Here is a 27,243-nt window from a genome sequence, read left to right on the forward strand (position 1 = left end):
AATGTATTCCTCCTACTCTCTTCTCTCCTCACAGATCTAAGTCTGACTCGGGACTGTGCACCTCTTGCTTTTGTGTGATGACAGCCCTTTGCAGCACTGCTTGCTCTGTGCACGTGTGCACGATGTGGGGGGAGAGTCTTTCATGGAAAAAGCTGAGAGTCTCCTTGTACCAGGCACCTCGCAAAGCAGTGTGTCATCTTGAGCAGAGCCAGCACTGGACCTCGGACAACCATCACAGTCCTCTGGGTGTCCCAGGAGATGTTTTGGTCTTCTGCAGCAGGCAGAAAGATGCAGTGTGTTTTGTGTGAAAGAATATTCCTACGCTTTCCATGGAAAAAAGTGTTTGTCAGTAGGTACTGTCAAACAGACTTCAGCCATCCAGAGTAGCATCCTTGGGAATGCTTTCTACATTTTCTTGATTTGCTTGCTTGCTATCCTATTTCTTGTGGGAGAAGGACCAAAAAACCCCATTTACTTGGCCCCAGCTTAAAAAGATATATATATGTATATATCTTTTCTCTTACAAAGTTGCTGGAAGTCTCCCATGTAAAGCAACCAACATCCAGCCCTACCAGTGTATCATATCCAACAGTGAACTCCCAATAACCACTCAATAGTCCGTATGAAATCTCTCCAAATCACCAGATGATACCCAAATATTCAGCTCTAGCTCACCTGGGAGCAGGGGCAGGTAGCTGTGTCTCCTACCACCTCCCACCCTTCTGCTCACCGGTGACCCTTGTCCTGGGGGGGCCTGTGATCACCTTCACCAGGACAAGGTGTCTGCTAACAGTGGGTTCTTTGTGGGTATCCATCAAACATGAAGAACTACTTTTTCTTTGTCAACTCTCTTTTATCCTGCATGACCTCCAACAGCATGAAGACCAAATTCTCCCTAACAAAGCCAAGTTTTCCCAGTTGCCCACCCTGTTTAATTCTTTAAATTACTGTTGATACTGCTTCTGATTAGAAGTTACATCTCAGCGGTGGACTCGTTGAGAGGGTCAGGCCTCAATGAAGTCCTTGGGTGGCACAACCTGTCGTGGGCAGGAGCCTGCTCCCCAGGGCCACCGCCACCAACACGATGTACTTGTCCTGCCTGTTAACTCCTCAGTTGTGGTTTTCTTCATGGCTGACCTTATGGTATGGCTTTGGACCTGACAGGTAAGCAATGTTCCTTCAGAAACTTTTGCTGAAATTCACTTCTCTGTGGCCTCCAAAGTATTTCAGCGTGCCACGTGCCTGCCATGCCTTCTGTTGGCTTCTCCAGGAGCAGAAAATCAGGATGTGCCTTCAAAGTTAAAGCCAATGGTTAAAGTCAAAGTCAACGGTTATCAGCGATGCAGCCCGGTGCCTTGCAGGAGCAGTAACCCAAATCCTGCCCATCAGAGATCGATTCCTACATGAAGGACCTGCCCAAAGTGTCCTCAACAGTCACAGGACAGCCTGTGTCGAGCAGTGCTTATGCTGCCTTGATTTCACTTGCTCCCAAACCAAACCAAAGCCTCTCAAGCTAAAATAATCATGTCCATCTCAAAGCCTTCCCTGCACGTCAATCTGTTTAACTGCACACATTTTTTTTGTGGCTAAGCCAACAGAGTTGTCTTTGGAGTGCTCACAATTTTCTAATAATTTGCTAATCCATGAGCTGAAACGCTGTCCCAGGTTGCTGGGAGCTGTTTGTCCATCCTTGGTTTGGCTGGGAGCGCGTCTGCAATTGCTGGGTGTCGCTCCGACACGGTGGCACACATGTCACGAACAGCAAGGGTTGCCATAGCAATATCCTTTTCGTACAGGATTGCAGTGCTGAAAAGACACTTAAATTCTCATGTAACTGGCAAGAGCATAAGTTTAGTGCTTTTTCTGACAGCTCTACCTAGCACTGCTGCAGTCTGGGTATTTTTTAAAGTATGTTAATTAGCACTTAAATAGTTTTTTTTCTTAAAGTATGGGATGTGGGGTTTTTTATTTTTATTTCTTTGATTCTTCTACTTTCTTCCCCCTAAGCTTTTGCCATCAGGTTCCAATCAAAATTTTACTGCTCTATTTTTACCTACTGCCTGTAAAAGCAACAAAGCGCCCTTTTTTTTCCTTTTTGTGTAGAAGAAAAAAAAAAGAAGATAAATGTATGTTATATAAATGGAGCCAGGGAGGTAGGTAAGAGACAAAGGTCCAATGCTGCTGGCTAGGAAGGATGGGAAGGTGTCAGTAGAAAGGTTGTAGGGAGCGGAAAGGATGAAATGGCTTGGCCTGATCCATCCTGCATTGCCACTAGCTACCAGAAGAGCCTGACTGGTTAAAGATCTCTTCAAGACAGCTTTAGATGGAGAAAGGCTGCTCTAGGAAGGAAAAGGAGACCTCTGGCAAGACATGACGCTGATTCTTAATGGATAAATTGGGTTCCCTCCAGAAAAAGCAAACCCACCCCCCTACCCCCCCCAGTCTTCTACCCAGTAAAATCAGTGGGGAGTTTTGCAATGAACTCTACTGATACCAGGCTATGGCTTTTACCAATATATTAATTATAGGTTTGGTTTTACAAATGGAGCTTCAAAGTGAAGAATTATACTGAAAAATGACTGTATTTACAAAGGTTTTTATGGAGCATGCATGTAGAAATTATGGAGCCTTCCAGAAAGCTTAAAGGAATGCAAAAGATCATCTTGTCCGTAAGGTAGCTGTTATAATTGGAGTCTGCCTGGTATTAGCTGTCAGATGAATTAGAAGAACGTGGAGAAATGCCTGGTCTATGTGTTTTAGCTTGTGTTTCTGGGCTCAGCAAAGAGGCACTGCTCTGCCCCGTGTTTCTGCTGTCGCTGAGTGGGGCTGGTAGGTTGGTGCCCACCTCTGCCCTCCATCTCCATCTGCCCCTGCTGCCCATGTTCACTCGAGCACAATCCCCAGAGAAAAAAAATAAGTATTAGTCAGTAGCAAGTAACACTTAGGCTTTTTTTCCGCTGCTGCCACCTTTTCACATGCCCCTGAGACCTAAAAATGTGGATGACAGTTTCCTTAAAATGATCTCAAAGCTCGTTATCTGCAATGTCCAGCGCAGCGAGTGCTGGGAGTGTGCCTTGGCTCCCCAGCGGTGCAAATCCCATGCTCAAAGCTTGCCTAAGATTTTTCTGCTGTTGGTTTGAAGTCTGCTGCTGCCCTATAGCAAACATAAATCTCTCCATCTTCTGGGAGATATAACCATTTTCTGTGGAATATAGAGTTGACCTCTATTAGTCACAGCAGAACAGAAATACAGAAGTGTGTGTTTGTGAAAGGCAGAAAAAAATAACTCAGCTGCTCTGGAAGAGACGGCTGTCGTCTTCAGTGATGGAGGGGGGGCACCAGGAAAATGGCAACGATGTGGAGGTGGGTGACTGAGGCACACATCTAAAGGCAAAATCCAAAGCAGTGGCATGAGTTTAAAGGGGTGATGGGAGACAGAAAAATGAGAAGCAGATTTTTAAATTAAGCTACTAAAAAATACAGCTTAAATGTTATCGATTGAACTTGTAATCAAAGAAAAACCTGAAACGAGTCTTTGGGACGGATCCAGGCTAAAGCCAATGGCTGCTGTGCAGGATGAGGGAAGCTCGTGGTTTGCAGTCCCTTGGGGAGCCATCCTGCTCCCTCTCGTGACACAGGAAACAGTCATCTACATTTACAGGAGCAAGATCTCGCTGTTGCTTGGTGTTTCTGGAGCTTGCCCAGCCGGCACCACGAAGCCACTGCAACTCCAATCCCCGGGTGCCTCCATGGACCTCCCTGGGAGCGCTCCCCACGCCGGTTCCACAAGCACCAGCTGGGAAACCTCTCCCATGAGGGCAAGGAAACCAGATCTCTCCTGGGGTGACAGACAGGTGCACCATTCATCCGAAGGTTAATGCAAGGATTTGCATCAAGTTTAAAAGGAAAAATGCTTTCCGATGTAACCCTGGATCCAGGCTCACCCAGTCCTTGCACTTTCTGCGGGACGTGTTGTGTTTCTAGTCTGCATCACTCCATCTTCCCCTTGCTGCTCATTGAAATCTCTTCCAGGAAAAATAACTAACACTTGCAGGATCTGAAAGTCTGACACACTACGTAACATATGGCGGTAGGCTCCAGTTTGATTCCTTCTTCTCTTGCTTCAGTCTGCTTTTCAGCTTACCCTCTTTGGAGCCTGTCCATGGGACAGTGGTGGTGGTGGGATGGCTCCTGGGAGGGACTGGAACAGCTGGCTGGTCAATAACCCACACTACCTTGTAGGTGAAAATATAACCTCTCCCATGAGAAGGTGTCTGACACGGATGTTTCACTGCAGATTACAACCAGGGCATATGAAATAAATAAAAATTGCGCAGGCAAGGAGAGGGGAGGAAAGCTCTTTCTGAGCTTTCCTCATGATTTTCATCTCAGATAAGGTTATTGAAGACCAATATAGAAGAAGGGCAAAAGTGCTGGAAAGCAAATGTTGAATATGCAGACAGGACCAAATAGAGGGAGTTTTAACTGGTGCTGGTGGTTGTGAGTCGGTTGGAAGACTGTGCACAAATCTCAGAAATGCCCATGTGTGAAAACGGGTGGTGCTTCTCAAGCCCTGATTCATGGTCAGAAAAAAGACATCCACAGTCTTCTGTCAAAGGTGGCATTTACGAAGCAAAAATAGAAATTTGTTTGATGCCGGCAAATTCTCCTCTTTTTTACCCTCAATATGCTGTACAAGGGTGCTCTAGGTCCCCTCTAATGCCATAAACTCAAAGGCATGGTCATAAGGGAAAAACAAAGTGAAGCTGGAGTACATGAAAAAAACCGAACAGAACTTGCTTGTGGCAATGCTACGATCAACTTCCTGGGAATGTGGGCCCAGCAGAGAGCTATGCGAAATAGTCAGTTGGCCCCTAGGTTAAAAGACAGCCCCGCTGCAATAAGTCATGAGGCTGTGCCTTCTTAAAACTGCAAAACAGGCTGCTGGATGAAAGTTTCTTCCAAGTTACCATTGCTGTTTTGAAGCAATAATTCGGGACTCCTGTATATTTTTTTTTATTGCATTAGGAAACAAAACCTTTAAAGCATTAAGACAGCCCTTTTATGTCCCTGCCAAAAGGATGTAGTTGATTCACAAGACACATTACGCTGCTGGCCTCAGGCTCCTTGTCGAATGGTGCTTTATCTGCCTGCCTCTGTCTCTTTGCCGTGTGAGAGTCGGTTCGGGGGAAGCTCACCCGGTGGCATGCGCATGCATGGTCAGTTTGGTTCACAGTGTCATGGCGAGAGGTTACTCCATGCCGCTCCGCAGGATCTGGTTGGCCGCAATCAACATCACGCTTATAATAAAGGCCATGGCAAACGCGCAGATAAGGCTCTTCCGTACGCAGGTCTGTCTGTTCTGCTTCTGGGCGTGCACTGCAGGGAAGACATGGGAAAGATGAGATGCTCGGCCAAAGTAATGTTTTTGCTTTCCACAAGGATCAGCTGAGCTCAGAAATCCTCCTTTGCCTCTGATTACTACTGTGGCATAACCCTCTAGTCCACGCCTCAGAGATCCCCTGCATGGGCCAAGTCTTACCTCTCCCTGCTGGAACATTTCCAAATAAGCCACCTTACCTTTCATTGCTTCCAAACCAACTTCCCTAACAGACCACCCTCTCATACTGCAGGAAGTCCTTTCTCTCTCATCTTGGCTTTTAAACCCTTCCAATGCTTGTAGGCGTGTTTCGGTTTATCTATGTGTTTCTTTTAAGCTCTTTATGAAGTTCTCTCTAAAGTTCTTTAATTGGTAATATTGGTCTTCTGTGAATCCCTTAGACTCATCCAGGTCAACTGGGAATGAGCAGAGATTCAAGATGTACTCCCCGACAACACTTAAAAAACCCCCACTGTGATAGTTCCCATGAGTATGCACAATACGTTAGTCATTTTTCCAAACTGTCTTTAGGTTTTCTCTGCCTAAGCAAAATCAGACTTATTAAGAACCTTTTCAAATGAATGCTTGCAGAATAATTGTCAAAAGAGGTGAAAGTAATTTGCAGCAGTTAAAATGCAGACAGAGTTGGAATTTTTAGCGTTTGCCTTATTTTATTTAATTTTAATTTTTTTTAAGTTCATCAACGAGGACTCATGCTGTGACTTGCTAAAGCCAGTGCATGTCTCTGTCTTTGCCTCCCTACCTATGAATATCAGAACAATATGTGGTGTTTGGGTACTGTGAAGATTAACCTGTCTGAAGAGGCCTTGAAGGTCCCCGAGATAATCACAGAAAGCCAGAAGATCCTCATGCACGGGATGGATAGTTCTGCCCTGCCACTGTAGGCAGTAACACATCATCTTGTTTTGGCCTGAGAAGGGATGTACCCATCGCCTTTTTCTCATGGACAGACTTGTGATGATGGGAGACTTTCAGATGGTTGACAACAAGCTCAGAATTACAATAAACCTAAAATGCGACCAGGGAAAGGCTCCGAGTGCCCATGTTTGGAAAAGTCCGGGAGAATGTTTTTAGAATATATGGAAAAAAAACTTGTTCTGATCCAGGCTTGAACCTCATTGCACAGAGAGCGGGGAGCATTGGGTGCTGCATTTTGAATGCTTGTTTCATCCCCCCTCACCTCCTCTGGCCAGGATTTAGCAGTGCCCGTGTCCTCATCCCAGCTCCCACGCTGTCCCCCAGCATCAGCTCGGTGCCGGAGGCACAAGAAGCCCTCATTTGGCAGCACTTTGAGTCAGACTGCCCAGAGCAGGGAAACGCTGCACTACCGGTGCTCCAAGGGATTCACTATATTCTGTGCAGATAATGAAATCCCCCTTACCGCAGCTCTCCTAAATTACTTGCTTTCTGCTTGCACTGCTCTATTCCTTGATTCCTTCGCTCGCTTTTATGATGCACACAGAATCAATACTGTGGTTCCTTGGTTTTGTGCATGATGCCCTGGCACTTTGAAAAGCTTGTTAAATCACAGCTTTAGTTATTTCTTTACTTATTTTTCTATTATTTCTGTACTTTGAAAACACTCCCAGCCAGCAGACAAAACAGTGTCATAAGCCATCACAGTCAACATTGCCATTCAGTGAGGGGCTCTGATGCTGATTATGGTGACTGGGAGCAGCAGTCGAAGACTGGCCAAGGCTTTTTGTGATGGCAACTCTCCTATTCAAAGGAAGAGAGTAAAGCATGTTCAGTGTTTCTTGCAGAAGTGTTCCTGAATCGAACTATTTCTTTAGTCTTCTGTTACACCATCAAGTAAAAACAGAGTTTTAGAGCGGCAGGATCCAGGTAACAATCCATTGTTATTGTTCTTTACTGACTGAAGGTGCACCAAATAACCAAATAACCTACCAAATAACTTCAGAAGAAAGGGGAAAGGTCTGTGCTGAAATGTAGAGGTGTTGCAGACCCAGAGAGACCCTCTTGCTGTTGGTTGGGGCTCAGCAGGAATTACTCCAGCAAGAAGATGAGTATTACAGTTCCTCTGCCCCCTTGCAATCCACAGGGAGACAAAGAAGCTGAAATTACTGACTTTCTTCACTGTAAACAAGACTATGTGCTGCCCTGAGAATTGCCCTCTTAAATATAAAAACCCATTTGCCCTCCCTGCTAACTGGTGAGCTTCTGCCCTCAATTCTCTCCTTCTCCAAATTCATAGATCCTTTGAGCACAGCATCTGTGTTTTTTCCTGCTGGTTTCCATAGCTGGCATTGTTGCAGGGCTGGATGCTCAATCTGTTTTGCATTAGGTTGCAAGCACAAGTTTTTAATACCCATGGGACATGCAGGAGTTTGGACGTGAGCTGGTTCCTTGGACGTGGTCAGAGCCTGAAGCTCCTCTGGACATGCCCCAGCGTCTTCTTAGGGGGGAGAGCAATTCCCAGGCTATCCAATGTAAATGAGATCTCAAGACGCAAAGCAAATTGAGACTGGGTCATCCTTCATCTTCTCAACATGCAGAGAACGTGCTGGTGAGGAGGACTCACCATGGTGTCACTAGGTGGCAGACACAGAGCTACCGTGGCTATAACCTCCACCAGAACATGGCGTTAATGGGTCCAGCCCGTTTCAGGGTGCATCAGTCCACTGGCTGTGGCTGCCAGGCCAGTCACGATGCCCACGGTGGGTTTGAGATGGTCAGGGTAAGTGCTGAGTGCCTTCTCGCCTGCAGAAAAAGGCTTGCTAACATGAATAGCTACAGTGTATTTATAGTCGCTTCTGTCATAACCCTGCCAAAGGTGAGTGATATTTGCTTTCTCTGGCTGGCTGGAGTTTTTTTCATTTTAAGAGGTCAGTTTTTCATTCCCAAGACCTTAGCTGAGGAGTGGATGCTCCTAGTGCTTGTCTGGGGGGAGCAGGGAGGGGAGCTACGGCAGCTCTTGTACATCCAGTTAATTTGAGTATCAGCGCTGAGGATGAAATACCCGTGGCAGACAGCACGGGTCACTGTAACCAGCTGGCACTCTTGTTTGCCATGAGTTTAATGTTGTGAGCGTTTGGATAAAGGGAACTGCCAGACAAATGATTTTTGTACTACAATTTTTTGTTAGTACAATGCCGCTGCACACAGTTGTCATTTTCTTGTGTCTCTTCTCATAAAAACACACACTCTTCTTGGCTCTCAGCTGTGTTCGCCTGCCCTAAGCATTAATAAAAATTGAAAGAAAGGCTGAAGACATAACCGTGCCTCCCTTCTGGTTGTATTCGCTATCAGCGGGGCTGGTGTGGGATGCTCGTACTGAGGAGTTGGGCATTTTCATTGCTTTGCTCTTCATCAAGAATAAGGCAAATGAAAACCTCTAGAAATGTGTAGGAGGGAAAGTTGTAATGTAAGCCTAGATCTAACATCTTGCAAATGACTCTAATGTTCAGAGTGAACGGAACAAAATCCTGGACTTGTCCCTGACCATAATATGAATATTGTATTTGGTTTAAAGCACGTGTGGTTGTGTGTGTGTATATGAGTGTGTGTGTGAGAGAGAGAGATGTTGATATAGGAAGACTATTACATAGTTGTGAAGACCTTATTACGACAAGAAGCTAAGGTGGCAAAATTGTGGGAATGACAGAAATTTGTACGTATTTGTACCGATGGCGATGTGTCCTGTACAGTGCTGTTTAGCACCTGGCTGGGCTGAGCCAGCTAACCCCAGGTGTGGAGAAGAGGGGATGTCTCTGTCCACAAGATGGAGAAGGGTTTCGGGGCTTCTCTTCGATGGTGAGGTGACAGTGAGCGGAGATCCCTCATTTCAGCAAGGTACTACTGAAAGTATCTGCTATGTCTCTTCCCCTAGGAGCCATTCCCAAATCTCAGTGAAGACCACTGGGGCCCATCTTGGCTTCATTCCTACCCATAATTAAAGGTACTTCTATGGGGTGGATGAAATGTACATTAAATATAGATGTAGGCCTCTAAGCTAGTCCCTTTAGGCTACCTTTACAGTTGAAAGAAATAGATGCTTTTTAAGGTGCAATTCATCTGATCCCAAGGTAGCACCTAAAATAAGCCTGAGGAATTATAACAAAAAAGCATCTCCTTCACTCCACTAATTAAGAAGTGAGTAAAGGGTGACTGACTTACATGGAGACACTTCTGTATAGCCATTTAAAGCTAGGCTGAGATGCTGTCCCGCCTTCATGACAGCTCTCCCTTAGTGCCATTGGTCCATGCCATGAAGCCCTATAATTCCTGCTTTTGAGCCCTGTAGGGATCTTAGTGTTTGAGAAATGGGAACACTGGGGCACAAGTAGGTCATTCAGGTAATGACACATCCAGCCCAGAGAGCTGCAGGGATGCGACCTGCTCTCAGTCTGCCTTTCCTGGGAGAAATACTCATGTCAGAGCTCCTACGGACCAGAACCAGCCCCTTCCTCTGGGATGTGAAGCAAAACTTTGCATCTTTGTTGACAGTGTTCAGTTGATCTTTATTCTCTGGTGGATTTGTGCATGTGTGTGTGTATTTCTAACAACATCTAAAAAAGGGTCTGTTTTGCTTCTAGGTTCTGCCTAGCACCAGCAATGCCAACATCCCACGAGAAAAGCTGTTCTTGCTGTACTTTTGGAAGCTGGGACTTCCAAAATGAGATGCTGAGCGTTTAGGTTTTTGGACCCTTTTTTTTTTTTTTGCAACTGGGATAGTTCACCCAAGTACTGAAGCTGAAAGAAGCCTGCATGCCTCTTGCCGCGGTGACAGCTGGCGCATGTCTCCACTGAATCAGCAGGTCAGTGGGGACTAACAACTCCATTCATGTAAGTAAGCATCTCTTCCTCCCTGCTGCTCTCCAGGAGGAACAAAAAAAATGTTGCTTGGCTTGATTCGAAAAGCTTTGCTGCTTGCCTCCCTCCTGCAGGCTTTTAAAAATTCAGCTGTGCTCTTCTACATGTTTTCTGCAGTATTTAGCAGAGGGTGAGCGTGCTGGATATAGCTGCTGAATCCCATTAATTAGCCAGGCTAAGAATTGCACTAATATTTTTATCCTTTGCTTTGTTTTAAAGATGCTTCAGTGTCTCTGCCTGGTGCCCTTTCAGAGTCTGCTTGACCCCTCAGAGTATCAGGATTCCCCCCAAAATGGCCTATATAAAGCGGCATTGCTGTGGTTGAGAAAGCACAGTAGCTGTCCCAGAGTGACATGCACAAACCCTGAGATCCTCTGTAGGTATCTCCCCAGACTTTTCTGCACTTGAGATGATTTGTATCTGTTTAGTTGTTCCAACTGGCAATGCTTCGGAGCAGCACAAGTTCCTCTGGCCAAGAAAATCCTTCTCCCAGGGTGGCTTAAAATGGGAAATATTCTTGCCAGTGTTATCTCTGTTCGAAGTGGAAAATCCACTGTAAAAGTTGAGGTTGTGTCTGATCCCAGTTGCTGATCACTTACTCAATGGTCTTGTGGCACTGCTGAGAGGACACTGTGTTAAGCAACAACTGCCGAAGCAAAATGTTTCCCTTTCTCTAGCTACCTCTGAGGATTGCTTAGACCTTGATCTTGCAGACACTCTCGCGGGTGTCCTGGCGTGTACCTGTGTAGCAGCATACTGCAGCTCCACATCAGTAGTCCTGACAGCGCCGAACAAGAGGTGTGCAGGGCAGTAGGGTGCAGGTGCACCATCTCTGCTCGTTGCTGGTGTTACAATGCAGAGGACTCTCCCCAGCTGTTCCCTGGGAGCCCAGAGCAGAAGACCTTTTTCTGTTTGTGGAAAGACAACAGAAAGCTGGTGGAGCCTAACACAGCTTGCTAGAGCAGGACCCAGCGCCAATAAAGTCTTCCTATGATAGGCTGAGAGAGAGATATGTATTTATGTAGGGAAGTTTAGTCTGTCTTAGACGCTCAGCGTGGGCTGCACATCCCTCTGCCTGAATCCCACCAGAGAAAGGAGGGCCATAAGGCAAAGCACCCACTAGTTCATCCCCCTGCCTGAAACAGGATCAGCTTTACTTAGACCACATGGAAGAAGCTCTTGAGCTTCTTGAGCTCTCTAAGCGTGTCATTGCTACTTACTCTGAAATAACTCCATGCTAACTCCGTGCTTGCCCATTGCATGTCACGGATCAGACTGAGTTTTACAGACGAAGCAGAAAGAGAATAATTGTACAGAAACACAGAAACTTTCTCTCTCACCTTCAAACTCTGTTTGGCAGTTGCCAGAGTTTTCATTTAAACTCTCCTCTTCGTTGATAATGATGTTCTCGATGTCCTTCATTGTTAAGTGGTCTCGGAAGGCGTGGTAGAGGATGTGTTTCAGCTCTTCTAGTGTTATCCTCTGCATGTCGAACTGTGGGAAGAGGACCGAGTTAGACTCAGCCACTGGTAACAAGCATGGTACTCGGAGGAAGAGAGGCATGTGGGCATGACGCAGTTCCCTACTTGTGGTTTTTTTTAACCTCATTTCAACACCTCAATATAACTTTGCAAATTTTGCTCTTTTGGGTTCATTTAACACTAACAGTGTGAATGTTGCAAATGGATGTTGCTAGAGCTCTTGCCAGCTTACTTAATGCTGGTAGAGCAGTAGAGAAACACAGCCCTATGCCAGGGATGGCCTTCCAGCCTGGAGACGCAAGCAAGCTGGTATCAGTCCTGGCCATCCCAACAGAGGTAAAACCCCGAGAGACTCCCCTGGTAGCTCTTACACCTTGCCATGAGCCACAACCTTGAACCTGGCCCCTTTTTCCTTCTAACTCTCCAGTTGTGCCTGCGTGGCGAGCACAAGCAGAGAACATTTCCCTCTTAGCTGGCTTCTGCTGTAGATCCAGTAGGTAAATGTTGTTCTTACACACACCAGATATTAAAACCAGATGATTCCTGCAGAATATGTAGAAATGAACATTTTGCAGCAGAGGAACTTTGCACATGTGTAAGGTTTGTGGTATTAATATCTGCTAATGGTACAGAAGAGAGAGCATTCACACTGGCTGACTTGCAGTGCCACGTGAGGAGACCAGTCTCTCTGAGCCATCGGTGCAGTCAATAGAGAAGGATGGAAATACTCTGAGTCACCCTGAGCCTCCCCCTGTGCTGCAGAAGGTCATCCTGTGAACAGCACCTCGAAGTCTCAGGCCTTACAGCCCAAAACACAGGCTTGCCTACAGCAAACAGTGAGCACCAGGACTTGTACACCCTCTTCTAAACTACCCATCCTTGAGAAACCTCAGAAAGGCCAAACACCTCTGGCTTAACACTGCGGTGGAGGAAAGGCGATGCAAACTTGTGCCTGCTTCTGCAATTGAGAGCATGGCGATAGCGTGTGATCGGATTGCATAGCCGGCATTTCGGAAACGGTACAGCAAGAAATTCCCGCTCCTTTTGCCCCAGCCTGATAAAGACAGGACAAACCTTATCAGTTCTGAGCTGCTTGGTGTGTTATCTAAGGTTGTCTTCCCTGACCACTGCTGCACACCTCATTGCACAGATGCAAAATCATTAATCCTCAAAGTGGTTAACTAAGAAAAATAAGTGCACTTTGATTAAATCTGGACCCTGAAATATTATGTGTATCTGTGTGTGTATAGGCAGATTTGCACACATATATATTTATCCATCTACCCTTAGAAGCGCTGATTTCTACAATTCTATTTATTTGTTTATTTCCTGCAACAATCAAAAACCTGGTGCAGAAAATCTGCAGAAAAGTGGACAGCAGGGGCAAGAGCCAAAGTTCTTGGTTTTGCCCCAGATGAGTTCTCCAAAAAGCAAGTCTGGTGGGTTTGGTGGTTTTGCTGCTGTCTTTGTTCCTCACGGATTCAATGTTCATGCTGCCCAGCTAAAAAAAGCAAGCGCACAATTGTCACCAGCGGCTCCTTGTTGCACAGTTCAAAGCTGGATTGCAAATCCCCCCGGTATTTAGTCACAAATTTCCAGCCTGCTTTGTTGTGCATGAGGAAATCTCACCGCCCGTATTCTGCTTTCTTTAATGTTAAAAGAGCAAGTAAAATCGAGCAGCTGTGTACTTCACAACCGGCATGATTATGAAAAGCGTTTCTCTTGGCAACAGGAGGTGTGGAAATGGGGGGTTAATTCATATGGTTGCCTTACAGTGGTGTCAGGAGGTGTTGGTAGCGGAGGTTTGCAGAGTGCCTTGAGGCTGCCCAGGGTCTGCAGCCCTCCCGGTCGGCTTCCTGCAGTGCTGATTGCACACCACCGCCATGGAGGTAAAAGCAATGATTTCTCACCTACCACTCAATCCTGCATTCCTTTGGGGTCTTTGTCTTGGGGAAACTCAAACCTGAACTTGAGCCCCAGCATCTTCCTGAGTTCACCCATATGCCAAACCAATAATTTCATCCTAATGGTCACTTCGTATCAACAGGAGCAGCCCGTCTGCCTGTGGTTACCCCATCCCATCTCATCAGGGTGTGATGTTCAACCTGTGTTGGAGCCTTCTTCCTGTTCTTGGCTCAGGGACAGTTCTCTGAGGCCTATACAAGCTTTTTTGCTGTAGTTTATGGGTTTGTTTTTTCCCCCTTCAGGGAACAGTCTTTCTAGAAGCTCTCCAAAACCTGTGTTCACCCATCACCAGAGGGATGCTCACCCCTATGAGTGCTTCACAGCCCAGAGCAGTGTCTCTGAGATCTGCTCTTTACTTGCATCCTTTTTTGAGGATATCTGCAGGGATGTGTGAACCTCCTTAAGATTTACTTACTGGAAGTGCTCACAGACTTTACATGGGCAGGGTAGCTGAGGATGAGGGACCTCCAGTATGCTGCATGCATCCTGTTCTTGTGGAGAGTAAAAGACGATTGAATGCTTCGGGATGTGCCTCACCATGTCCCAAGATGAGTGTGTTGGAAGACCAACATCTCTGGATCAGCCCCCTGCCCCTTCATGTCTGCTTCTGGAATTACAGGTGTGAAAACCCACCTCAGGACCCACCATTGCCTATGTTGACATACATATGCTGCTCCTTTCCTCTCAGTCTTAGGAGTCTTTGCTGGTCTCCCTCCATACCAGCAGTGCCACTAACAAGCTTTTGCAGAGTCAACTGTGATGCTACCTGTTGCTTTGCTTCAAGCTACCTGGATTACAAACACAACCATGGTTATCATCTAATCTTAACAATGTGGAAACAGTAATGACTTGTGGGGTTTTGGGTCTTCCTGTACCAGTTAATCTACCTAGTGAGAAATAATTGTTCTCTTGACAAATATGCATCTGTCGCTGCATCTCCAGCTCTTGCTTTTAAGCTTTCTGTGAATATAGGGAGAATTTTTTTTTTATCGTTCCATTGTCATTTTGCCTTTTAGGACGAGGAACCATCTCAGATGGGGTTCAAAATCACCCTTGTTGCTCATGTACTGAGTGTTTGCCCTGTTGGCAAGAACATGGTCATTACTCCTGCTTTGCCCTAAGCTCTGGTACTTTCATGCAGGAGGCATGTCCTCCATTAGATATGTATCAGCACAGGAGTTTGTCCAGAATGGGCTCAAGCTCAGTGTAGCCAGAGACAAGACTTTGCATTGGACTTGGGCTCCCAGGTAGTTTCTTCTATTATCATTGCTCTCCAATCTGGCAGTTTCCCGGATTCACTTTTCAATTACTCTGGCTTTTTATTGTTGTAATAACAGTAACCAGGGAGCAACTCCTAACTTTTATTGGCTCCACTGAGAGGAAAACTGTGACTGTTGCAAGCTGAAAACTTTCTATGGGATTTATAATTAGAAGAAATCAATGATGCTGCTTCTGAACCGGTGCTCTTGGAATGCACTGTAAGCAATGACATAAAAACAAACTGTGCCTAATGCTGAGGCTCAAATGTCCCAAGCGATGCAGTGAGTGCCCTGAATGAAAACCTGTACTTGTACAGGTACGTTCAGCTTCTATGAAGAGCACCAGGAATTGTCCACTGCAGTTTCTGATGGACCTCAGTAACTGTCCCCAGCAGAAACATCTCCTGGATTTGGAATATGTTGTCCCAAGAGACATCTGGAAGGGAAAGTGGACCTGATCCAATCCAGCCTGTAGCTTCCTGATGCCTCCTTGATTGAAATTTCCTTCTGGGAATGAAAGCAGAGACCCTAAAGTTCCTTCAGTCTCCCTACCCCCAGTTTCCAAAATTTGTGGCTGATTGACAGCTGCCATGCCTGCAGAGAACTAGTTTCACTCCTGGCACCTTTTTCAGATACTTTTGTGTTCTACCTGGCATGCTCTCCTTCTGCTCTATGCAGGGAAATGATCCTATGGGAAGAGCTTGCTTCTTTGAAGAGTTAAATGCTGAAATATTACTTATGATAATTTCCTTTAATATCAGCTCTGCTTTTAAAAAAAGAGTGGGAGGCTCCTCTCTTGAATCCTAAGTTGGCCTCACTGCCGTGCAGATGGGGCAATGCCAGGCTGGGACCCTGCAGCAATGTGAGCGGGGCCACTCTGGTGATCTGCAAGATCTTTTGAAGCCACATAATAAAAATGCTCTTCTCAACAAGAGGTGGGACTGGCTCCTCTGGCAGTGATGGTTTTAGCTAGGAGAGCACTTGGATACTTACTTTTCCTGAGCCTATTGGGCACAGGTTTCCCATGTAAGCCATCTAAAAAGGTCATCTTGGGCTGTTGAGGGCTCCAAGTAGAGACTGAGACAGCAGCAGGAGAGCAGGCTTTTGCCTGGTGTTTTTGAAAATCAGGTCTGCAAAACCAAAAGCTTCACAGAATCATAGAATCATTTAGGCTGGAAAAGGCCCTTAAGATCATTGAGTCCAACCATTGACCTAACACTGCCAATTCCACCACTAAACCATGACCCCAAGAACCACGTCTACGTTTCCTAGATTTCTTGTTTGGGGTTTCTTGTTTTCTTGATAATCTCTGAATAACGAGATGATGCCTTTGTTTTGCTCTCAGACCTATTGCATGTCAGGCCATGGGCGTCTTGAATACCTGCAAGGCGACTGCAGACTGGCTCTGCCCACACTCGCAGCTGACTGCCACAACAGGGGATGTGGCTCAAAAAATACTCGGACTCTTTGCAGAGCAGCTGGGCTTTGTGTTGTGCTAACCACAGTCACATTGTTTCTGAGTGGCTCTGAACACAGGCAGCCCTGTGAGAGCTCACAGCCGACTGTGCAGCTGTTCCTTGAGCCAGACGGACTTTGAGCTCATAAACTACTGATCTGGGACTTTTCCATAGGACCAATGTTTCATGTTGGCCATATATTAAAGCGTACAGCCCCACTGTGCTCCACGCAAAATCTAATGTATTCCCATGTCTGCCTGGGGGCTGGATGAATGGCCATTTTGTACTGACTGTACCTCCCAGATAAGCTCAGCCACAGAAATTTTATAATGAGAGGAAAACGGCATATGCTGGGGAAGCCAGGAGTCTGGAGGGGCAGGGAGACCATGCAGAAAGGGAGTGAGCTCCTGCAAGCAAAGCTGTGTTTGCAGATGGGATCTGCTGTGCTGTGAAGGCTGAAGGACTCACTACTTGTGCCTAAGAGGCAGCAAGTGTCGTTTCAATCCACAGCACCGCGGCAGGCCCCCACTGTAGAGTTCCTGGATGAGCTTTTATCTATCTATCTATCTATCTATCTATCTATCTCTGAGAGTATTGTCTTATCATATATATATAATAAAGTGTAAAGTATAAGGGGTGTGTGTGTGTGTGTGTGTATATAAATATGTGGGAACATATGAAATATTTTTGAAATCTCCAGACATACACCCTCTCCAAATCTGAAGGTTTCTCATTATCTATTTTTCTATCAAAGACAACATGCCACTAAAGGGAGAACATCTGCCAACCTGAGACCTGGAGCGACTCTCACAGCCCCCCCGGGACAGAGGGACAAAGCCATTTTGCAGCCTGTAACATGCTACTGGTTTTAAAGCAGCAATGATTTTTTTCTGTGTTCCCCCAAATCATGACTACCATTACAGCAAAGCTAATTTCCTCTACCCGCCCCCCCTTGCTGGCCCACACATCCACTGAAGGAGGGGTGGGAGTCCTACAGCACCGGCAATGAAAGCACAGAAGATATATTTTGCTCTGCTCCGTACACATGTCCCTGTCAAGGCTGGCTGACTACATGCTATAAGCTGAAGATGGAGGGGTCCCTTTTTCTCCTCCCCATCACTACTTCTTTTTGTCCTTCCACCGCTTGCTCCGTGCCAGTGCACTTGCATTGATGGCCCAGGGTGAAGTATGCAGAGGTCCCTCAGGGCTGCTCTGTGGGCTGTGCCAGGGCCTGGGGCTGTTCCCACGTGTGCACAAGCACTTTATCTGGGGACCATGCCCAGCCATCTGTGGAGGTCTCACATCGCCCTGCTGGCAGCAGCCTTGTCCCAGCTTGCTGCCCTTTCTCGGGGGACAGGAAGGAGAAGATGGGGCAGTGCAAGGGAGAGCACGTGCTTCTCCCTGCACCCAGTGCAATGCTCACCCCCCACCTCCTCCCAGTTTAGCTGTGTGCCTCTGCTGCTGGGAAAAGCCTCCTGCGAGTGGGCTGAAATATGATAATCCTCAGCAAAGACCAGAGAGCCACCTGCCCCTCCGTGCTGTCAGCTCCCCTGTAGGGAACATCATTTGGAGTAAGAGAAGCAAACTAATGTCCTCACCCTAAACTGGGGTGGTTGTGGGAGTGGAGCAAGCAGCACCTTTCCCTTGGGATGCCCCTTGCAGGCAGACAGCCTGGCAGGGTAGTCAGAGCATGCCGTCACCCTGCCAAGTTGAGCTCGAGGCCCTGAGTGTCCTCTCCATTGAATGGCCACTGTGCAGGGCTGTGTCACCCTCCCAGCACACAGGTGGAGAAGGGGCTTTTTGCAGGACAGCAGATATAAATTCAGCCTTGGCAGCCCCCAATTGCCTCCAGCAATCCCCGCTAGCCTGTAAGAGGGAGCAGAGCTCCGTCCATCGACAGATCATCTCCTCCTCCCGGGAGATGATGTTGCACAGCTCTGCTGCCGCAGAAAGACATGGTCCCATCCTGCCAGGGGCTGGAGCCCAGGACTGAGTGCCCTGCTTGCCCTGGGTGCCAGCAGCCAGCGCACCCACAGCGTGTTTCTCCATCCCGCTCTCCCATCACTCACAGGGAGCACGAGGCTGTGCTTGGCCCATCTGTACATACGCACTCCCAGTGCCAGAGGCATGCAGGCTCAAGGAGCCCAGCAGGAACCAGTGCCCCTATAGAAATAAACTTCTTTTGTCACCCAGGTACCACTTGCTTACGCAGCCTTTGGGAACAGCCAGCGTCCCTGATGCTGCACTGGAGCACCTCGCCTGCCGGGGAGCGGAAAGGGGTAACAAGCTCATTTCCATAGTAACCGGCTCATTACTGTGCTGGCTAACGGGAGATTGCTCCATTCTTCCTGGCAGCTTTGTCAGCAGGGAATCGTACACACATTGATAAATTAAAATCAGATTTAAGTGCATATTCACAGCACCCTTAACCCCAAGCGCCTGGCCTAAGTTTGCATTATGAAATGATGCGGCATTCAAAACTAATCTGGTCCGTGGGTACCCCCCTGCGTGTCCCTCCAGCCACCCCATAGCCCACGTGGGACCGTTGAGGAGCACTGCTGGGATGCCTGCAGCTCTGCGAGAGGCACCGACGTCTGTAGATTACAAACTGTTCTGTGTATGTGTCAAAACAACCTCCTTTACCAGCTTGTCTGGGTGGAACAAGACCACGCTGAAGAGCGGTGGTCTCTGCAAAAGGGTGTATGGGGTGAGAGCATGTGAGCTTTCCCCCGTGCGTCTGCCAGCCTGAAACCCAGGGCAGGAAAGTCCTGCACTCCCCTCCACAGCGCTCGGGATAAGTGTGGCCAACGCTGGGTGCTCCTCGGGGGCTGGGGAGCAGGACAAGGGGGTCAGGGTGGCCCAGGCTGGTGCTCAGCATAGGAAACATGTCTGACTGTGCAGACAAGGAGGAGAAAGAACAAATAAAAATGAAAGACAGAACTGATGCTCTGCAAGCATAAATGCCCACCAACTCCTTGTTAACCTTCTAGAAAAGTTCTGGAGGCAGTCCTGAGCCTGCCATGTACCAGAGGCCAGAAGCTGTCCACCTCGAGAAGGCCACAAAGGCTCGTTGTGGGCAATGATGTGCCTCGTGAGTACGAGCAACGCTGGGGTGCCCTCCCCAGCTCCCCACTGGTGAGCTGCAGGCTGACACCCCTGCCTGCCCCCATCCCCATCCGTATCATCCACATCCACATCCCCCCACCTTCCAGGTGCACAACCAGGGACCAGTTCAGGTTTTGACAGCTTGGCATTTTCCCGTGCGGAAAATAACATTTCATCTTAAAAAACCCCCACAACTCAGTCCAATGCAAAATATAATGAAAAAAAATCACCTTTGGCCTGCACAGTGGGGATGGAGATGGGTTCCTCGCTCCATCCTGCTGCTTGCAGGCTGCGCTGATAGCTCTGAGCTGCTGGCTCAGTACCATCTAGTGCACCGGTGTACACAGCCCTTCCCCTGGGCACTTACACCTGCACCACTGGAATAAGGCAACAAACAATACTGGAAATCATTTGCAAAGCTCCTGCAGAGCTACAGCCCAGAACTGGGAGCTCATAGCCAGGCCGACTGCCCTGCACCCCCCTCCTGCTCTGTCTGGGAAGGTCCCACTTGTCCCTTTGTCCCAATGCTCGGCATGCTTCAAATACCATTTTGTAAATACTGGTGCTGCTACTTCTTATTTCTTTATTACTTCCTCACCCCTATTGCTACATGTTGTTCGTTCAGAAAGAGTAAAGCTAAGCTCTTGTACACTTGTCTTCCTGGCAAGGCTGACTATTTGCTGCTTTCCCCATGCGCTGTCCTGCTCCCTGCACGTCTCCATATCTGATTATAGCTGCTGCCAATAGCTCGGACAGCCACACTGTCATATGCCACTTCAGGGCTCAGAGTTAGTCACCCAAGTGCTTGCTAGCGCATGCCTACAGAGCAGGGGCTGGGGGAGGGATGGGTACCCCCATGAGTCCTGCGTGCTCAGTGCTCACCACGTTTCCTCCCATGGTCCCTCACCGGTGCCCCAGAGATGGTATTAGCTTTGCTTGCCATGTCCCCACCTGTACCCAGTGTGGGTTTAGAGCACTCCTTAAACATTCTTGGCTACATGACACAGGATTCCTGGGATGCGAGTCGGTGCACCCAGCACGTGTCCAAATGAACCCGTGAAGACACTGTCGGTTGGGTCTGCTGATGGAAAACACTGCTGACAGCTGGTCTGCAAAGAAATCCTCTTGTATAGCCCTGGCTGTACAAGAATGAACCTGGAGATGTAGTTCCTCACCACCTGGTGAGGTTGGTGCTGTCCTTTACTAGACCCAGACTTTAACTCTCTGGAGTGATGGTTTAAGCAGGGGAGTGGGTCATCGGCTTTGCCTCTGTACTGATCTCCTCGCTTTGCAGCTGAGATATAATGGTGATTAAACTGGGCTAAGAGAAATAGGCCCCCTGATAGGTAAATCGCAGTAACACCTCCGCAGAAAACACAGTAGGAATATTAATCCTGGGCCCATTCAATTAACTTCAAATAGTTTAACTAAAACATGGAGAAGTGGTGGGTTGTTTTTTTTTTTTTAATTAGAGAATGCTCTCAGGCTGAAGTACAAATTAACAGGCTCTAACGATTTCTTTTGCTTAGTTTTAAAGCTCCCAGGCCTCGACAACAGGCTCCCAGTCTGATCCCAGTCAAAGTGCATACATAAATAGGTCTGCAACATCTTGACCTTCGATGTGAGGTCTGGGAGCCTCTTGGAGGAGCAAACTCGCAAGATTTAATTAGGGCTAAAGCTGGAAATTCCCATTTGGGAGCAAGTGCCTTCAGCCTACCCCACAGATATGGAGTTTCTAATGCATTCATCTCCCCAGCGTAAATCCATGCATGGGATGAGGTGAAACGTGCTCTGGGCTGGTGATGCTTGTGTGTCCCGCTGCGGGCAGCGGATTTTAGGCAGTCCTGTTCCTCCCCCCGCATTCAGTTGACGAGAGCACGACAAGGGGATTTCATAGCAGGTCACTATGTGGGGTGTGCCAAGCCCCCATGTTTTGCAAGAAAAAAAGGGCCTTCATTCTTTGCCCCACGAGACTCTGCTCCATCAGGGGGAGGGCAGAGGGGTCTGCACCCCAGAGGGATGTGCTGGGACCCTCGGGGAACAGCCGCTCCTGCGTCTGGCGGCGCCGGGTAAGAGGTATTTACATCTTGATCCAGGCACGCATCGAGCAAGGATGTGAGGGGACTTTGATCTGTGTTAGCTGCTCCAGAGCTAAAGCTCATGCCATGCGAGGTGCCAGCAAAGCAGCTTCACAGACCTGGAGCATGGGCTATTGCTTTTTGACAATAACGATAAACCTGACACCCAGCAAGCACAGACAGATTATGGAGTGAGGGAAAGCCAACGTCTAGCAAAAATAACCTGTCCTGTCCGCTTCACAAAACAGATTGAATTCGACCCACTGCTCTTCTCCCCATTTTTCGCACACAGCCGCGGGCAGCATCACTGCCTGGAGAAGCGATCTTTAAGCTGCTTCTGAATTAGATCAGGCAGCAGAAACCCGAGCGAAGTAAATGAACCCGCCATGCAGCCCTGCTGCCGAATATCTCCTGAAAGCCTTTAGCCAAAGGAAACCAATTTTTTACTTAACAGTTACAAATGTTTTGAGAATGCCAGGAGAAGTGGATTAGAAGGTGAGACATGTTCCTGAAATGCATGAAGGACACTAGTAATTAATAAAAGCTTTACCAGGGAGACCGAGAGCTACTGTGGGAAACTTGAGGCATCCTTGACATTGCAGATGATGGTTAACAAAAAATAATAACAAGGCAGCAAACAGACCTCCTAATACTGCTGTCTAGCACCAGACAAAGCTAAGATGGATGGAGAGCAGCTCTCAGGCTGCTGTATTTAGCCAAACTACATTTGTTTTTTAGGTTGGGCTCCTGTTTCATAGCTCACAATGGTCTGTTCAGCCCCAAATGCAAGTGCAGGCCGCCATGCTCTGTGCTGCGGTGGGCGCAGGATAAATGGTGCTTTATAGGTCGGGTTTGCTCCAAGGTGATGGTCACCAAATATAAAGAGGACACAACTGGAAAATGGCTGTGAAATGCACCAGCAGGTCTGGTAGGGTATGCAGCCCGCGTACCCCCAGGCCCCATTACAGCGTGTTTTACTGGTGAGCGGGCAAGATGGAGAGAGCAGAGAGGGTCATTTATTCAGGTTAGTGGGGTTACACAGTCCGAAAGAGAACCCGACTCATAGGAAACATGATGTGTTCATGCTCCCTCCGGTATGAGCTCGGCGGGCACAAACCTCATAATTTCTGCTGTTCCCAATGTGCTCACATAGTTAGAGATGCAGGCAAGGCTTCCCCATCAGTATACAGATCCCTAGGAGCCTTTTGCAAGCTGTGCTTCAGCATTTGGTCTGGTTGGGCCCCCAGAGACACCTCCTAAGCCGGCTGCACTGTGCTATGAAGCCAAAATGGTGTTGCTGAGAAAACGAACAGCACTGCCAGCCCTGCCCAGAAAGCAAAGGAGCATCACCATTATTTGGTCCTTTAATATTGCTTCTACTAATGACTTGTAAAACCTATTATGTTTTTGAGCAGCAGCACAAAGAGGGAGCAGCAGGACATCGCGTGGGTGCAGCCGTGTCTTCCTTTCCCTTCCCTGCCCTTGCAAAGGTGAGCTCTCTGTATGCAGGCATACTGGACTACTGCTCACGAGCAAGACTATTTCTTGCATGGCCAGCACTGGAAAGGCAACCGTGCCCAGCAGACGCAGGGCTCTCCGGGCTGGGAAGCAGAGGTGTGAATGCTGCATGACCTGAGCTAGCCTGCATGACCTGGAGCAGCCTAGCTGCCAGGGCAGTGCAGGGGATGGGCTGTGAACAGATGCTGACACGGACATGCATGCAAACGTTGTTTTTCTGTCATCACCTAACCCCTGCGTGCAGGCCAGGAGAGGCAGGGTGTTTCCTTGTAGAGGTCCCGCAGCTCTCGGGACTCTCCTTGCTGTGTTTGCAGCTCTGGAGAGGAGTCAGGACACAAATAGAGATGCTGGGGGGGGAGTTGTGCACTTTGGTTGCAGCTGGAGAAGCCAGGTGAGGGAAGAGTGTGCTGGGGACAGTACCCTGGTCTCTGTTGTCTTTGGTAATATTTATTCAGGGCTCAAATGCCCGACTTCGATGACAAACATGAGAAGACACACTACACTAACAGAACGGATACTGTTCTCCCTGGGGTTGAAATGGGATTATTTATGCCAGGTTGACTATAATCACTGCCCTCTTAAATCTATAACACGTCCTGCGAAGAGTCCCCCTAAAGATAAATGAACAGCTTGCACAGTGCAGAGAAGAGAGAAAAAAGAATCTTAGTCCAACACCGAACCACTGTAACTTCTAGGATGAAGACCAGCAGCACACAACAAAACGGCTTGGAAAAGGGCAGCTTTATCCTAAACCGGTCACAGGAGGTCGGTGATCAGGAGGGTGGATGGGGCAGGACGGCCAGTGCTGGCACGGTGCTCGTGCATGGCGCAGGGCTCTGCAAGGGCTCTGCCCAGTGGTGCTCAGTGCCTAGCGCCTCTTGGCACCCATCGCAGGCGTTTCAGAGGTACCCATGCCTACATCACTGCCAAAACCTGACATGATGCATAAAGCATGCATGGCTTTTTCATGACTAACTGCTTGGTTGTTTTTAATTGCTTTGGTATAATTTGGTCAGTTCCTCCTTTGTGCTTATATTACCTTTATCCTGGAGTTACACTGTGGATTTAGATTAAGCAGAGTTATTGTAGAGTATATATAGTGAAATACAGGACCCTGTTTGGGAACATAATGGTACTTTTGGGGACCTCTCTTCCCTTGGTGCATAAAGAAACCAGAGCAGGGAGGATCCTTCCCATCCTGCAGTGTGCTTGCCTGCATGATTTGGGCCAAAATGACCATGTCTGCAAAGGCTATGGGATCTGAGAAGATGAAGGAGGAAAAAAAAAAGCCAAATGTAGTCAGTAAAAACATCTCATTTTGGTAGTTATGGTACAATCCTTGGGGTTTCATTTTGACGACTATTAATTCACACTGGGTTTGTTGTTACCTTTTAGCCTGTATTTAGACACTGAAAGTTGTCATGACCTCAGGACTGGGACCTTCTCATTTGGAAGACATGTAATATTAAAAAAGCAATTTTTTTTTCACAGCAAGTAATTCACATAAGGCATGAGAAATTCATCTGTGCAGGTTAAAGTTATGATTTGTCAAACTGGCACTTTCTAAGGAGAAGTAAAAACTAAAAAATTTAAAATGCCAGAAGTCATTGGCATTATTAATAGGGCCCAGGAGCTGACAGACAGGCTGGCTGCATCCGAAGATGGAACTGCCTACACCAGTCTGCACCAGTCTACACCAATCTGCACCAGTCTGCACCAGTGGGGACTGACCAGTGACGTGGGGGACCCCAGCAGCTGCCCAGTCAAGGCACACAAAGAACCTGGGTTTTGCTATTTTTACGATGCCTCCCCCCAACCTGTAGAAACTGGAGTTCTTCTAAAGTCCATCACATCTGCCCTCCAAAGCCCGTGGCTTGAATTATAACACATTAGCTAAGAGCACTGATGATGACAAAGCTCCCTGCTTGGCCTGTGGCTGTCGTGGGTCTTTCCTGACAAGTCTAAAGCCCTGAAGAAAGTTGGTGAATATCTAATTCAGCTAGAGACAGAAACACATAGCAAAAACCCCTCCACTTTTGCACTTCAGTTTAGTAATTCCAGAGCAGAGCATGTGAAAAATCGGTGTTTGTGCACCAAGACTCAGAAGAAAGTATGTAAGTCATTTTAATACTTTCTGATTTGTTTCTCTCTGTCACATTGTGCCAGGATGTGGATCTGTCTTTTATTTTATTTGCAGTTTGCAATTATTTTTATATAACATTGTGCTCTCCACATAATGACCATTGTTTGAAAACAAGATTAATTCAACTGAAAACCGCGAGGTAGAAAGTTCAATTAAAGCCTGGAGTAAGCCTGCTAAGTTACTCTGTTGCTAGGAGTACATGATTTTTTCCTCGCCATGGTAAAAACAAGGTGATCAATTCTGAAGTCCCTTCCAGCAATTCACTTGGCATTTGCTGGCTCCTGCCAGCTACCAATACGCCAGAGCAGAGAAGGAAGAAAATACAAATCAGCTGTCACTGCAAAAACATAAAATACAGGAAAGTAGTTTTAATGCATGACTCAGAGCAGCAGGTCTGCAACAAGGAGTGAGGCACAGAGTGCTCACACCTCGAAACTGGGGAAAATGAGCATCTTTGCTGGTACCTGCTGCCAGGCTGCAAAAAAGCTTGGGAGGCCTCAGGGAACAGCAGCAGGCGTATAGCTGAGCTCTGGGCTCTAGTGCCCATGAAACACAGCACAGCACAGGAGGACGCACGCCAGTGTGTAGGTGAAATGGAGTAAGAGCAGCACATCTGGTGATAAACTCAAGCTTGCGACAAGAAGGGATGATGCATTTTGGTGATGGCTTTATGAGCTGACGCCCTGCTTGTTTGGAGCCCACTGGCAATGCGATGGAAACCCTCCCAAGAACCCACCTCTGCATCTCACGAGCTCTACACAAGGTCCCTGGGACAGGTCTTTACTTGAGTGGTATAGAGGACACATTCCTTGAAGCAGAGGACACATGGGATGTAGCTGGTTCAGCATATATTCCTTCATTAGCTTGTCTGAACTGCTTAATCGTTAGATTTTTCTGCGATATATCACAATACATAAATGCCTTTGGATGCTTCAGGGTATCTTTTATGGCAGCTCTGACCATGAGTCTCCCAGCAGACAATGAAGAAAAGGGGAGGTGAACGAGATGGTTGGAAGGCTGACACAGATCTTCTACAAAACCTGGACTTGCTCCAGTCTCTGTGGAACCCTCTGGGGTATTTGCTTCGTGCCTGCACCATGGCGTATGGTAATGTAAAGTGAAAATGGGCCTCAGCGATGTCTCCCCAGTACCAGCAGCAAATGCTGATGGGGATTCAAGGACTGTCACTAATGGTCCAGGAGGTTCAGCCAAATCCCAGCCGTGAGCTCCCCATCTCGCAACACGCAGTCACGGCACAGTCACGTCACAGAAGAGAGGTCTGACCTAGGTCTGTGAGATTGGGCTGCTAATTGTACTTAAGTTATGCATGAATTAGAGAAATATTTAGCTCAACGACACTTAAGGACTCTTCTCAGCTAAAATAAACTGTCACATGATGATAGCTCAACTCCCTGATCCTGCAAATGACGCTTTGCTAGTGTGGCTGCTGGAGCTGTGCTTGATGCACCCTGTGACTCAGCAAGCCAAGAGACAGGACCTGTGTGGCAAACCATGGCCGCATTTCCAATCAAAGCCCAATATGAGTTTGTCAGTCACCAGACCCCAAGCCCCTATACCCAAAAGTCTTTGCCAGCAGCTGGAAAGTCATGGCGGTGATGGGCTACTCTTCCAAAGCTTCCGCAGGCACAGAGAAACAAGGCTGTTCAAGAAGATAGTGAAGCTTTGCTTCTGCATTTGAGTTCTTCTTCACACGTAGTCCCTGAATATGGCATACGACTGGACACAGTCCTAGTATCTGTGTTTAGTTTGGGGAGGTAAAATAAGACCACGTGCTCCTGATGACATGCAGCTCTAGGTCTGACATCTCATGCTAAACCTCTTTTCTCCGTCCACTGAAACAAGGCAGTTTTCCTAAGTGCTCACTCTCCCCCTCAAGCCACAACATGAAGCTGCCTTTTATCAGCGGTGAGAAATGCATGGCAATCAAAAAGCAGCTGATAATTTTGACAATATGGCGCAAGGGAAACACAATCCTGTTCCAC

At 47.5% G+C, this 27,243-nt stretch overlaps 1 protein-coding gene across 1 annotated transcript in view; it reads right to left on the reverse strand.

The window, feature by feature from the left end:
• Nucleotides 1-5,065: 5,065 nt before the first annotated feature.
• Nucleotides 5,066-27,243, reverse strand: part of CALN1 (calneuron 1) — a 127,184-nt gene continuing 105,006 nt past the window's right edge. The window contains exons 5-6 of the mRNA XM_075517959.1: nt 11,575-11,728; nt 5,066-5,379 (exon numbers count right to left, since the gene is read on the reverse strand). Of these exons, the coding sequence (XP_075374074.1) occupies nt 5,252-5,379; nt 11,575-11,728 (282 nt within the window). The 3' untranslated portion in view covers nt 5,066-5,251. The remainder of the gene's footprint in view (nt 5,380-11,574; nt 11,729-27,243) is intronic.

This window comes from Mycteria americana, chromosome 15 (genome assembly GCF_035582795.1).
Source record: "Mycteria americana isolate JAX WOST 10 ecotype Jacksonville Zoo and Gardens chromosome 15, USCA_MyAme_1.0, whole genome shotgun sequence".
Classification (NCBI taxonomy): Eukaryota; Metazoa; Chordata; class Aves; order Ciconiiformes; family Ciconiidae; genus Mycteria; species Mycteria americana.